General features: G+C 31.1%; 2 protein-coding genes across 13 annotated transcripts; one reads left to right on the top strand and one right to left on the bottom strand.

Annotated features, from left to right (window-relative positions):
- Positions 1–282: 282 nt before the first annotated feature.
- Positions 283–5103, top strand: LOC137835218 (uncharacterized). 11 transcript variants are annotated; one of them, XR_011085042.1, is made up of 11 exons: positions 288–468; positions 561–661; positions 1325–1472; positions 1988–2294; positions 2897–3048; positions 3694–3829; positions 4229–4326; positions 4455–4492; positions 4577–4670; positions 4754–4785; positions 4892–4958. XR_011085042.1 is itself a non-coding variant. In XM_068643611.1 (10 exons), the coding sequence occupies exons 5-10, from the start codon at positions 2938–2940 to the stop codon at positions 4964–4966; spliced, it is 546 nt and encodes a 181-aa protein (XP_068499712.1). In that variant the 5' UTR covers positions 298–468; positions 561–661; positions 1325–1472; positions 1988–2294; positions 2897–2937; the 3' UTR covers positions 4967–5103. The 11 variants fall into 11 exon arrangements, 6 of the variants coding, with proteins under 6 accessions (XP_068499718.1, XP_068499716.1, XP_068499712.1 ...); XR_011085044.1 differs by having other exon boundaries at positions 294–468; positions 3694–3815; positions 4419–4492; XR_011085043.1 differs by having other exon boundaries at positions 294–468; positions 2897–3081; positions 3694–3815; positions 4419–4492.
- Positions 5104–6277: 1174 nt separating this feature from the next.
- Positions 6278–9348, bottom strand: LOC137835216 (bidirectional sugar transporter SWEET2-like). 2 transcript variants are annotated; one of them, XR_011085039.1, is made up of 8 exons: positions 8988–9348; positions 8866–8902; positions 8551–8767; positions 8281–8439; positions 8072–8191; positions 7794–7945; positions 6760–6871; positions 6278–6643 (listed from the first exon to the last, which is right to left on the bottom strand). XR_011085039.1 is itself a non-coding variant. In XM_068643610.1 (7 exons), exons 1-6 carry the CDS (start codon positions 9046–9048, stop codon positions 7832–7834), a joined length of 708 nt encoding a protein of 235 aa, XP_068499711.1. In that variant the 5' UTR covers positions 9049–9348; the 3' UTR covers positions 6278–6871; positions 7794–7831. The 2 variants fall into 2 exon arrangements, 1 of the variants encoding a protein (XP_068499711.1); XM_068643610.1 differs by having other exon boundaries at positions 6278–6871.
- Positions 9349–11294: the final 1946 nt, after the last annotated feature.

The following is an 11294-nucleotide window of genomic DNA, read 5'->3' as shown; positions in this document are numbered from 1 at the left end:
AGCATTTAATTAAACTGCATGCACTACAAAAAAATGTGTAAAAAATGGCGGTTTTAATATGGCGGTTATTAATAACCGCCACAAATTCAGCATAATACGTCATTTCATTAACCGCCACAATTAGCTTTAAAATTATGTCATTTTTAACTGTCATAATTTTCTTTCAGAGAAAACTTTTTATTCCTTTATTCTTATATTTACATTTTTAACTTGATTTAAAAATCCTTCAGATTTTCACTTGAAAATTGATTTTCTTTTTGAAAACTTAAGAAAATAATTTTTTTTGAATTTCAGTTTGGAAAAAACCTAACTCCTAACACTCATCACTCTCGTCCCTCTCTTGCCTCACATGAACCCTAACCCTAACGCTCTCACGAACCCGCGCTCTTCGCCTCAACACGAACCTAGCGCTCTTCGCCTCAACACGAACCCTAGCACTCTCTGCCTCTACACGGAACCGATTTGAAGGTAATTAACCTGTTGTGCATTCCTTATACTTATGGTAGTTTGTCATTGTTAAATCTAGTTTTTCATATGCTGCTTTGTCCTTTACATTTTAGGTTTTATGCAATGAACCCTAACACTTTCTTCCTCCACACGAAACCGCGCTCTCTGCCTCCACATGAACCCGCGCATCATTCTTCTTGTTGAGATGTTGCAGGTAACATGAATGTCAGCTCCTCCTGTGGTTTCTATGGTCATATAATTTTTAGTCTGTCTGTGTCTGGTTGTGATTGTACTTCCAGTTTCCCCAAACAAATTTAGTAGTAAGAAAAAAATTTAGGGTCGAAATTTGCAGCTATTTCCAAATTAAAGAACTAACTAATATTTTCGTTGGAAAAACACATCTTTAGAATTAAGAGAATAAGATTTAGAATCGCTTACAGTTAAAGTTGTTTTTCACCTTATATAACTATCATATTATATGAGAATCAGAATTAAGACAGAAAAAGTATGCCACTGATGACACTATGATAAGAATTTGGAGTGTCAAATTTTGCTGTCAGCAAGAAATGTGCTACATTTAGCATTACTTCAGATGGCAACAGAAGTAATCGAATAGAAAATTGACTGTATAATTGAAACCACCATTCATCCCTCCATAATATGACAAAATTAGATCTCTCTATTTTCTTAACCTTGTAATATGCAATACATATCTGTTTATGGTTTTACTTTTGTATTATAAAATAGTGAAATTTGTTTTTCTTATTGTTCAACTGTGAAGGAGACAATCCCCTTAGCTCAAAATATTTTCATAAAAAATAAGAGAATATGACCATTGTATGATGGTAACTGGTGTTGTATGATGCACCTACGACAGTGTGAATTGGGTAAAAGAATCATCATGGAGAAGGTGTTAGGAAAGTTAACTAATAAAGAAACCATCATGGAAGACTGATGGGAGACTCTACAATCTTAAGAAAGATGTCTCAGTTCAAGACTCTAAGCATCGAAAGACACTTTCTGAGGTGAGTCTCGAATCTACTTGGTTTGTGTTATGCTAAAATTTGCAATTGTTCTTGCTGAGCATTTGGATCAATGGGTGTGAGGTTGTTGTAGGTTAATTGGTCTTCTAGAGTTTGAGCCTTAGGTATATTTTGGTTGCAGAGGAAGAACTTTATCGTTCACTGTAGTCATATTAAACATGGTCTCAAACCAAAATAAATTGCAATATAGTAATTATTTCTTTTAAAAATTACATTTGTTAGTTCTGAGCTCCTTCTTTTGTGCTTTATTATTTTGCTTTTTTCAGAATGAAGATCTTTTATACCTTGCTATCTAACTAGGTCAGAATAATAATGAGCTTTATTATTATGTTTTATGTTTTATTGGTAGATCAATTCCTCCTTTGTCTTTGAAATATAATCCCAGCGACAAACAACTAGTCAAACAATTGAGTTGATAAAAGTATTTCAGTTGATTCGTGTGGTTTTTACCATTATTCATGTTAGGAAAGTTTACCAATGGTTGGTTATTTTTGCAGTATTTAGTGGAGTTCAATAGCAGCCCATGTGATTTGATGGAGCTTTCACCTCTTTTTTCTGATGATAGCCGTGTTGCTGAGGCTGCTTCGGTTGCCCAGAAATTACATAAGAATTGATATGCCTTTTAATTTATATAATGCTTTAACCTAATTATGTCAACACTATGCTAATATTGTTTATTTTCAAGGTCATTTGCTGAAGAAGATATTGGAAGACATGGAATACTTGTTCCATCAGCTATGGGAAATGCAACTGCTAGCAGAGGCTTAGAAGTTGCAGTTGCTAATTTGCAGGAATACTGCAATGGTAAATTTTTTTTTTTATGAAAAATAGGGACATGTTTATTCAATACATAACTTTAATTTATTCAATACATTTGGACTAACTTCTTTTCTTTTTTTGAAGTCTCGATTTTGTTTCAAAGTAAATGAAGATTTGGCTAAAAGAGATGTTATTTGTTATGAGCATTGGTGAAGCTTGTGTTTCCTGGAATCCTTTATTTTATATGCATATTCTTGTTGATTTTATGGCTATTAAGAGTCATACTTTTTGTTTTAGAAAATTCTTAATGTTTATATGTAACTTGATTGTGGAAATAAATCAATGGTAAATATATCAGGATAACTAGATATTTTAGAGACTAGTTTGCTAGTGATATCTTTTTAAGTTCAACCTCTTTTCCCTCTGTAGGTTTTCTTTCATTGGCTAGAATTTTTTTTTTCTGTTGGTTTTGTTTTTTGGTTTTTAGTTTCAATCCCTTGGATTATAAATTATTGATGTCTGTATAGCTAGGTAAAGCATGAAATAAACAACCGTTCAACTCTCATAATTGCTTAGCTGCTCCTTTTCTCTTTACTTTGTTGATCTTATTATCTGCTCCATCCCCTATGCACTGGTTCCTTTTGCAGCTAATTGATGAAACAGTAGGAGAAGTAAAGGTTGAGCTGATATGAAGTTAGTTGCTGAGATTTGGAGCCATGATTTTGGGAAAATACAATGCATCAAAGGAAGGCAAAGGCAGAGATGGCCAAACATTCTAATGCCTTTATCACCTTACCAAGTTAGCATGAACTGATATTGCAATTTTTTTAAGGCAAAGATATTTTAAATTCCTTATTTAGTTAAATCCTTCATTTCTTCTTTGTATGGATATTTTTTGTGGGCACATGTGTATGATGTAATATACCTCATGCAAATGGAGTTGCTAGTATGGAATTGGAAAGTGGGGAAAGGCAGGTTAATCTAAACTCCAGGGCTTTTCGTTTTATTATAGTTATTATTATTAGTTTTGATTATTTATTCACACTTGTTTTATCTTTTGCTGTAGCAACTAGATTGTGACTTAATGGGGTTGTGACTTCATATAATGGTTTAAATATTATTATAATCTTTTAAAACATCATTACTATAAAAAGTAATAACTTGCCATAAATAATACAATTTATAATTTATAATAGTAACTTAATAATAATTTAAAATTTAGAGTAAGTTACGACAATATTTACTTTTGGCGTAATATTTTTCTCAGACAACAAAATAATGCCATAAAAGATATAATGTATGTGAGATAATTAAGGAAATTTGTTAGTAGGTAATAAAAGGACATAGGTATCATGAAAAATTTGGAAAAACATATATATATATATATAAAAGAGAAAAATCTCTTAAGTTTCAAGTTAATTAATAGGTGAAGACCCTTTTGCAGAAAATGACTGTGGTGGAGGATAAAATGGATGACCCCAGAGACAAGTTTCCCATAGGAATGCGTGTTCTTGCTTTTGATGATGAATCAACATGTCTCATGATTCTGGAGACTATGCTGCGAAGGTGCGAATATCAAGGTGATCTTGTTTAGATTTTCTTTATATTTTTTCATTGCATCATTAATTGTATGTGAATTCTACTCTACTTCTTTTTCCGTCTAGACATTGTTATTTATTCGATTTATAAAAGAATTTGTTTTGTAAACATTAATTTTTTTCAAAATTGAGTTTCTTTGTTTGATTTGTTTGGGTTTTCATTTGACAGATCTTATCAAGATATGCCTTAAGACTTCCAATGATTTTGTAAATTAGTCAATTAATGTTATTCGGAAGGGTGAAATGGTTTAATATTTTTCTTAGCATCAATGTGAGAACTTAATGTTCTTAATGCTAAATTGTTCATCTTTTCTTTGTTCTAACCCCATGCATGTGCATCCCTTGAACCCAACTATCAACCTCCTGTGACATTTGTTGTAGTTCAAAAGCGTCATCACCCAAGACTCTTTGCTAGCAACCATCATGACAAGAGTTCTGTTGACAAGAGTGTGTTGACAAGAGTGGCAACATATTGCCTGGTATTTACTTTAGTTCACTATTTGGTGCCATATCCTTTAAAGAAACTTGTTTAACTATGGTGGTAAATAATTTTACTTATAAAATATTGCAGACACAATTGTTGATTTTAAAATCTGCCATCCAACAGAGTTTGACTTTTATCTTCATAGCCATGCTAGAATACAGGTGAGATCTTTTACTCTTTTTGCTCATAACTTGTAATTTTATGTTAAATTACATCCTCACTGATGTAAACCATGTGTTACACAGGGTACAAGCCGTCCTGCTCACTATCACGTGTTGTGGGTGAAAACAATTTTACTGCAAATGCTTTGCAAACTCTTACTAACAACCTTTGCTACACGTAAGTTCGTTTGCGTTGCTTTTCAAATTCCCGTGTTCCCATTTTTAGACAGGATACTAAATTTGATGTTTTTGTTTTGTTAGATATGCTAGATGCACTCGATCTGTTTCCATTGGTGAGTTCCCCTTCTTATGTCTTGTTTAATGGACTCTTAATGTTACTTTTACATATATTCATTACTGTAATATTCAAATTCATTTACTTAAAATTATTTATTTCAGGTATCAGACACTAGAAATGGTGCTCCATCACCTAATCAAATAATAGAATCAAGTGGTGGAAGCAAAACTGATTAAGAATATGTATTTTAATTTTAAACTTGATTAGGGATGTATGAACTTTTGAACAATTATATGTGTAATTTTAAACTTGATTAGGGATGTATGAACTTTTTATGTGTTTTAATTTTCATTTACATATAAACTTTTGAACATTATTATGTGTGCTTTAATATTCAATGAAATAAATTGATGATTATAACTTTATACATTATTTTATTTTATTATGAAAAAGTGGTGGTTAATTTTTATAATTGTATGAAACAGATTATAAATGTAGTTAAATTTTATAATTGTATAAAACAGATTATAAAAAGATTAAAAAAAATGGTGGTTAAATTTTATAATTGTATAAAACAGATTATAAAAAAGATTATAAAAAGTGGTGGTTAAATTTTATTTATTCAGAATTAAAATTACGTCAGTTAAAAACGTCACTACTTACTTATATTATGGCGTCAGAATCTTCTTCAATGAATGTAAATTGCAACAGTTATAACTGACACTACTTACATATAAAAATCGTCACTATTTACACTATGTTTAAAGTGGCGGGTGTTGCGGCGGGTAGAGTAAAACCGCCACATTAAACTTTGTGGCGGCCAGTTCTATGGCGGTTTGGAAAACCAACCGCCACAAGCGTATATTGTGGCGGTTATAAACGCCAGTTTATACGAAAATAACCGCCACAATATACACTTTTTTTTTGTAGTGATGATTTCATAAAAAAACATACCAGTCAAGATCACATATGTTTATGTTGGATTTTTATTTGAAAACGCAACTCTTTAGGGTAAGGAGTTACAAAATCTAACAATGAGGTTTAGAGTCTTACTTATTGTACTATTGCGAAAGAAATTGAAGCATGTTTGATCAAGTGTATACTAAAAGAAGAAATAGCTTAGATCAACCAAGCTTAAATGCTCTTGTATTTGTTAAGTATAATCTTCAACTTGAGATGAGATAAAATGTTAGAAAGGAGAAAGGAGATATCTATGATCCTACATGTTATCTGATGATGGTGAATTGCTGGAAAAAAAAAGGATCCTTACCTACCAAATGATATTTCATGGATAAATATACATTAATTTTTTACTCTCGAAGAAGGAGCTCCAAACAAGAAAAGAAAAAGAGGTATTTGGCTAAACTATAAAACCTCTGCAATTAAATTAATCATAAGTTTTTTCTTTCTTTAATAGGTCCAAGATATACTTGGTGTATTTTGATTAGGCTAGCACAAGAGAAAATGATGAAATAAACTTTTACATTTAGGGACCAAATCAGCAATTTGCAACAAGTAGAGATTAAATTATGCACTTAACCAATGAGTAACCAAGAACAAACTTGGCATTTAGAGCAGTGAAATTTATTCATATAAATTGACTCCTTGTATATCCTGTCACTAAATGAAGCAGCTAACGACAAAGGATGACTCAACAGCCATTTGGAGATCAACAAAGACAAAGTATATGTTTGTTGCACATAAGTTGTCACTGAAGATCAAAATGGAACAACTTAAATATTATGTACATATTTGTCTCTAACATCTGACGAACTTGGAAATGGCCTCAATGCGAGAGAACCTAGCTAGTTTAGACCATCACCAACGACTGCAGAAGTGGTGCAATGTGCCTTTCTTGCAATAGTCTATTTCAAAGCATTGTTTACCTCCTCAAGGCTTGCATAAACATAACCCTGCGTGTTGTATACTGAATTCACCATTCCACATATTGCGTAACAGGTTCTCTTCAAAGGAAGTCTTGTAATAATAATGTAAAAGGTGACAATCTATACCTAAAAGTACCACATACCTGGTAAGTATGATACACAAAATTTCAAGTTATTCATTGTCACAACTTCTGGTTGTCACCCTCCAGTTTCAGATCACATTTAGCAGCCAAAGGTCTTTTCTTACCCTGAAATCTGTTTTGTGCAGGAACAAGAAGATGTCACTATAAGAACTACACTTGAAAGAGTTACTGTATGTTAGTAAAGTTTTCTTTTCCTTACTAGTATTAACAGATAGAGATTGATATTTTACATGCTTTATGACGACATTGTTCCAGTTCAGTAATAACAAGTCTATGCTGAATGAATCTTTCCTTCTCATTTTCTATTATATTGAATGACATTTTGTTACTAAATAGTAAATATAGCTTACAGGATTCATCAAAACCCGAAAAAGTAAAGCCACAGAGGTAAATAAAGAACAAAAAGCTTAAAAGGACACTTGGAAAATACGGAAACTGAGAAACTTTCAACTGCAGGTAATTTATTAATATCACCTCATACCTGAGGTAGGTTTTGACCAATGTTTTAGAATGCAAAGGAACTTTGTTTTAATTTTTCTCAATTGAGACTAGACTTACAGTCATGCTTATATGATCTATTCTTCAGAAAACCTGTGTTGATGGGAAAAATATTTTTAGTGCATTGCTATAAGAGAGATTGAATATCTACAATATGAAGTTAAAAAAACTTTGATAGCATCATGGCTCTAAGACCATGAGTTCACTTCTAGGGATCAAGGAAGAAACTAACATCACCCTCTGGCTGCAGGGATTTTACCCACTAATTTCATAAAAAACATATTTTCATACCTAGAAACAAGTAGAGAAAAGGCAACCACATAAATGAAACTAAAAAGATAATGAAAGAGAGGAAATCAATCATAAACTCCGATTTACTCAACACCAAAATGAATATGTTGTATCATTGTTTTTCTTCTTTGGAATCAAAATACTTATTTATTAAGTCCATGCATTGATTCAGTAGGAAAACTATTTTGTGCATTGAGGATGATTCCCAAGAAAAGAATGCCTATGGCAAAGACCAGAAATATTACATATTTTCTTTTGCCTTTGGTCTTTTCAGCAGAACTGATCATACATATGACACTATCAGAGGTTCTCTGGAGTTCTCTCTGGATTTATTCTCGTAGTAGAAGTACAGTATCAATTGTGTCACTCCCAAAACAGTTCCTATCCCATTTGGCCCCTACAAATCAAGTTAAGATTTAGGTACAAGTTGTACTGCAAATATAAGTCACCAAAATGAACATTTTAAACTAAAATGGGTATCCAAGAGTAAATAGATAAAAAAAGGAGTTGGAAGCAAACTTACATAAATGAAGACATCTTCGTTGAACAACCCATAAAGAAAGAAAGAGGTGCTCATTAGGAAGGTAGAAAGTGAGAGATAAAATGGCATGAATTCAACACTCTTCGTCTGAATGACCAATTTCTGAGAAATATAGCATGTAATGTAAGTAAATTGACCCCTACAGATAATGCTCATATTATAGATGGAAATTAAGGAAACAACACACTCACAATTATAAACATCGGAGAGGCAAACATCGAAATGAGAGATGCACAGCTCAAGAACCCCACAAAGAACCGACGCATTAGAATGTCATCTATTTGCAAGCTTCCAACTAATATGATTGCAAATACGCCAAGAACGGCCACCAATAATACAATCATTCTCACCTACTCAATGGAAGTTTAAAATACATTTTAAGAACTAATAACCACTGAACTTTGTCTTCTATCATATAAAAAAAATATGCTTCCAAATTCCAATAGTATCACAAAGCTAACCTTCTTTGCTTTCTCAGCATATATCAGGAAGAGGATTATATACACAAACTGAAAGATTGCTCCAATTGAGTTAACAGTTGTAATCAGCAAATTATCAGCAGATATCAGAGGTGTGCCATACCACATGCAGATCAAGCAGTTCAGAAGAGAATAAATATATGGCAACCCTGAGAACATCTCCGTTGATCCATTTCTGATAATTCTCCTAAATGTGGGTCTGCATATTAAAAGCAGAACAGGAGTTACACTATGAACACAAATAAACAAAAATTCTTCTCACATCAACAGTTCTTCAAAATCCATAATGAAACTTACATGGGAGACACAAACAACCCAAAAGCAAAGACATTTCCTGCAAATAAGCAAGTTAATATAGTGAAATGTGACAATCAAAAACGAAAATTGGTCTGTTTTTAATTTAGCAATCATCAATGCACCTGCGACCCCAGCTGCATCCTTGGCAACTTTACAAATGGAAAAAGCAGCTAACAGAGACATTGATGGAGCTTGAAACACCAACTCTAGATAGACACCAACAATCTTAACTAAGTGAAACCAAACCCTCAACTAAGTAAATTATATGACGCGGTCTATTTGTAACAAATTTTGGGGCATGCCCTTTTTCTCACAAGGCAACTTCTTTATCTATCTCTTCAAAATCAAATTTACTATTAAAGCTAACCTCATATATATGTGTGTGTGGTTGAAGCAAAGGGCTTCACAAATAAAATAAAATAAAATAAAGTGACTTTCAAGCCACGAAAAAGAGACCAATTTGCATTTGAGATTTCCGTCCACACGTTGTTCGAAATTTGACGGCACGTTTTAACGTGCAGAGAAACTGTACCGTGTTTGGAACAAAGCTGACCTGTTAAGGATTAGGACGCTGTCTGAAAATATAATAATACCAATGTTTTATCTTTCTAGTTTTTATAACTATTTTTCATTTGACTTTAGCGTTTTTCGTATTTAAAATTTATAAACTGATTTTATAAACCTCCACAAAAATTTGATTTAAGTTTTCATATATTGATAAATAAGAACCAAACTAACAAATATTCAGAAGATTATGATTAAATTAATTTTTATAACCACCTTTATAGATAAAATATTTACTGATTTTATTGAGGAGTAATGCATGTCAGAGAGACTATTAAATTAAATGAAGTTATGTGCAAAAAATTAAAAAAAATAATTTAATCATTTTAATATTTATTGTCGCTGAGTAGGATTACTATTCTGAATTCTTATGGATATGTTCTACGAATATTCTCTGAATATATGAATCTTGAAGGGAATAAACGAAAGCCAATAACTGTATATTGCTATTTTCATTAATTTAATTTAAAGAATTTAGTCATTGCAGTAAACCATTTGTAATATTCACAGCTAATGATTAACAAAAGTAATTAAAACATTACTATTACTATAATAATGTGAAACGTTTTTATAGAATGCATTAAACTGGCATTTCTCGTGGTTTTTTAAAATTACATATCTTTTTTAACTATTCCAGATATATAACACTGACTTTCTATATTTATTAAAAAATATTGGTTCTTCAGTTGGATTTCATTCTGTTTTTTTATATTAAAATATCATTAACCCAAACATAAAAAATCAAATGAGATTGTTTAGTTCAATTTTATTTTAATATAAAACATTCACTAGATTCAATTAATATTTTACTATATATACATTTTTACTATTTTTTTATTATAAAATTGTTAAGTATTTAAAAATAGTAATTCCTCAAATAAAGACATTACATAAATTTTTAATAATTAATACTATATTCATAATTTTAACTTTCTTTTATATTAATAAATAAATAACATAATTTTACCCAAAGAAATACAATATAATATTTGTTACCATATCTTCGTAATGGTCACTAGAATAACTATAATATATTCAAATCCTCAAACAACTTCCAGATTTGTTATATTTGTTAGTTATTAATTAATTTTCAACACATAATGGTTTTGATTTTTTATTTTCAATCACAAGTATGAATCTTTGATCCTGATAGTAGATAAACAAATTCAGAATTTATTTCACTTTGATCAGTCTTCAATTTGTTTTTTAATATTATTCAACTATTTTGTTGGATTCGTGAAAACTCCTAATGTATAATATAAAGAAACTATAAAGAAACTTTAATGTTATTTTGTTGGATTGGTGAAAGCTCCTAATGTATAATATAAAGAAAGTATAAAGAAATTATAATGTTCTGTTTGGTTGGATGGTTTCACTGTTGTGGTGGACTTGGAGGACGAGAAAGAGTTTGCTAAGTTCATGTTTAGTTGTATGAATTTGTGCTTATTTGGCGAAAAAGAAATGACAGGGTGAAGGGAGGGATGACACCCCTTAGATTAGAAGAAAAGAGAGGAAATTTGGGTCAGCTTTGTACAATAACAAAGTTGTTTTCTTGCCTTATTCCATACACTTGATACGTGCATATGTTTTTTTTTAGTGCAATGTAAATGTGTTTTGAGTAATATTTTCTTATAATATGTTTTAGCCAATTTCACTCCATAATCAATTATGACTTCATTCACTCTTTTTTAAAATTGTTGTATGTGTTGGTCAACCAATTGCATGTTCTCACGCACTTCAACAATAATATGACTTAAGAATTTAAAATTATCATCAAAGATACAATCAATTTTAATAATATTTTTCATAAAGTTATCAAAGATATACCTTTGTACCGGTCGGAGCTGAATGACCCACGTCAGTCG

Source organism: Phaseolus vulgaris, chromosome 5 (genome assembly GCF_000499845.2).
Source record: "Phaseolus vulgaris cultivar G19833 chromosome 5, P. vulgaris v2.0, whole genome shotgun sequence".
Classification (NCBI taxonomy): Eukaryota; Viridiplantae; Streptophyta; class Magnoliopsida; order Fabales; family Fabaceae; genus Phaseolus; species Phaseolus vulgaris.
Note: the sequence above shows the minus strand (reverse complement) of the source record. Positions and strands in the feature narration are given on the sequence as shown.

Coding starts and splice junctions, on each gene's coding strand:
- LOC137835216 (XM_068643610.1), bottom strand. CDS start 9,048: ATGTCTCTGTTAGCTGCTTTTTCCATTTGTAAAGTTGCCAAGGATGCA. Junction 8,768..8,865: donor GGGTTGTTTGTGTCTCCCAT/GTAAGTTTCATT, acceptor TTTAATATGCAG/ACCCACATTTAGGAGAATTA. Junction 8,440..8,550: donor ATGCTGAGAAAGCAAAGAAG/GTTAGCTTTGTG, acceptor TCCATTGAGTAG/GTGAGAATGATTGTATTATT.
- LOC137835218 (XM_068643611.1), top strand. CDS start 2,938: ATGAAGTTAGTTGCTGAGATTTGGAGCCATGATTTTGGGAAAATACAA. Junction 4,327..4,576: donor GAGTGGCAACATATTGCCTG/GTATTTACTTTA, acceptor TGTGTTACACAG/GGTACAAGCCGTCCTGCTCA. Junction 4,671..4,753: donor ACTAACAACCTTTGCTACAC/GTAAGTTCGTTT, acceptor TTGTTTTGTTAG/ATATGCTAGATGCACTCGAT.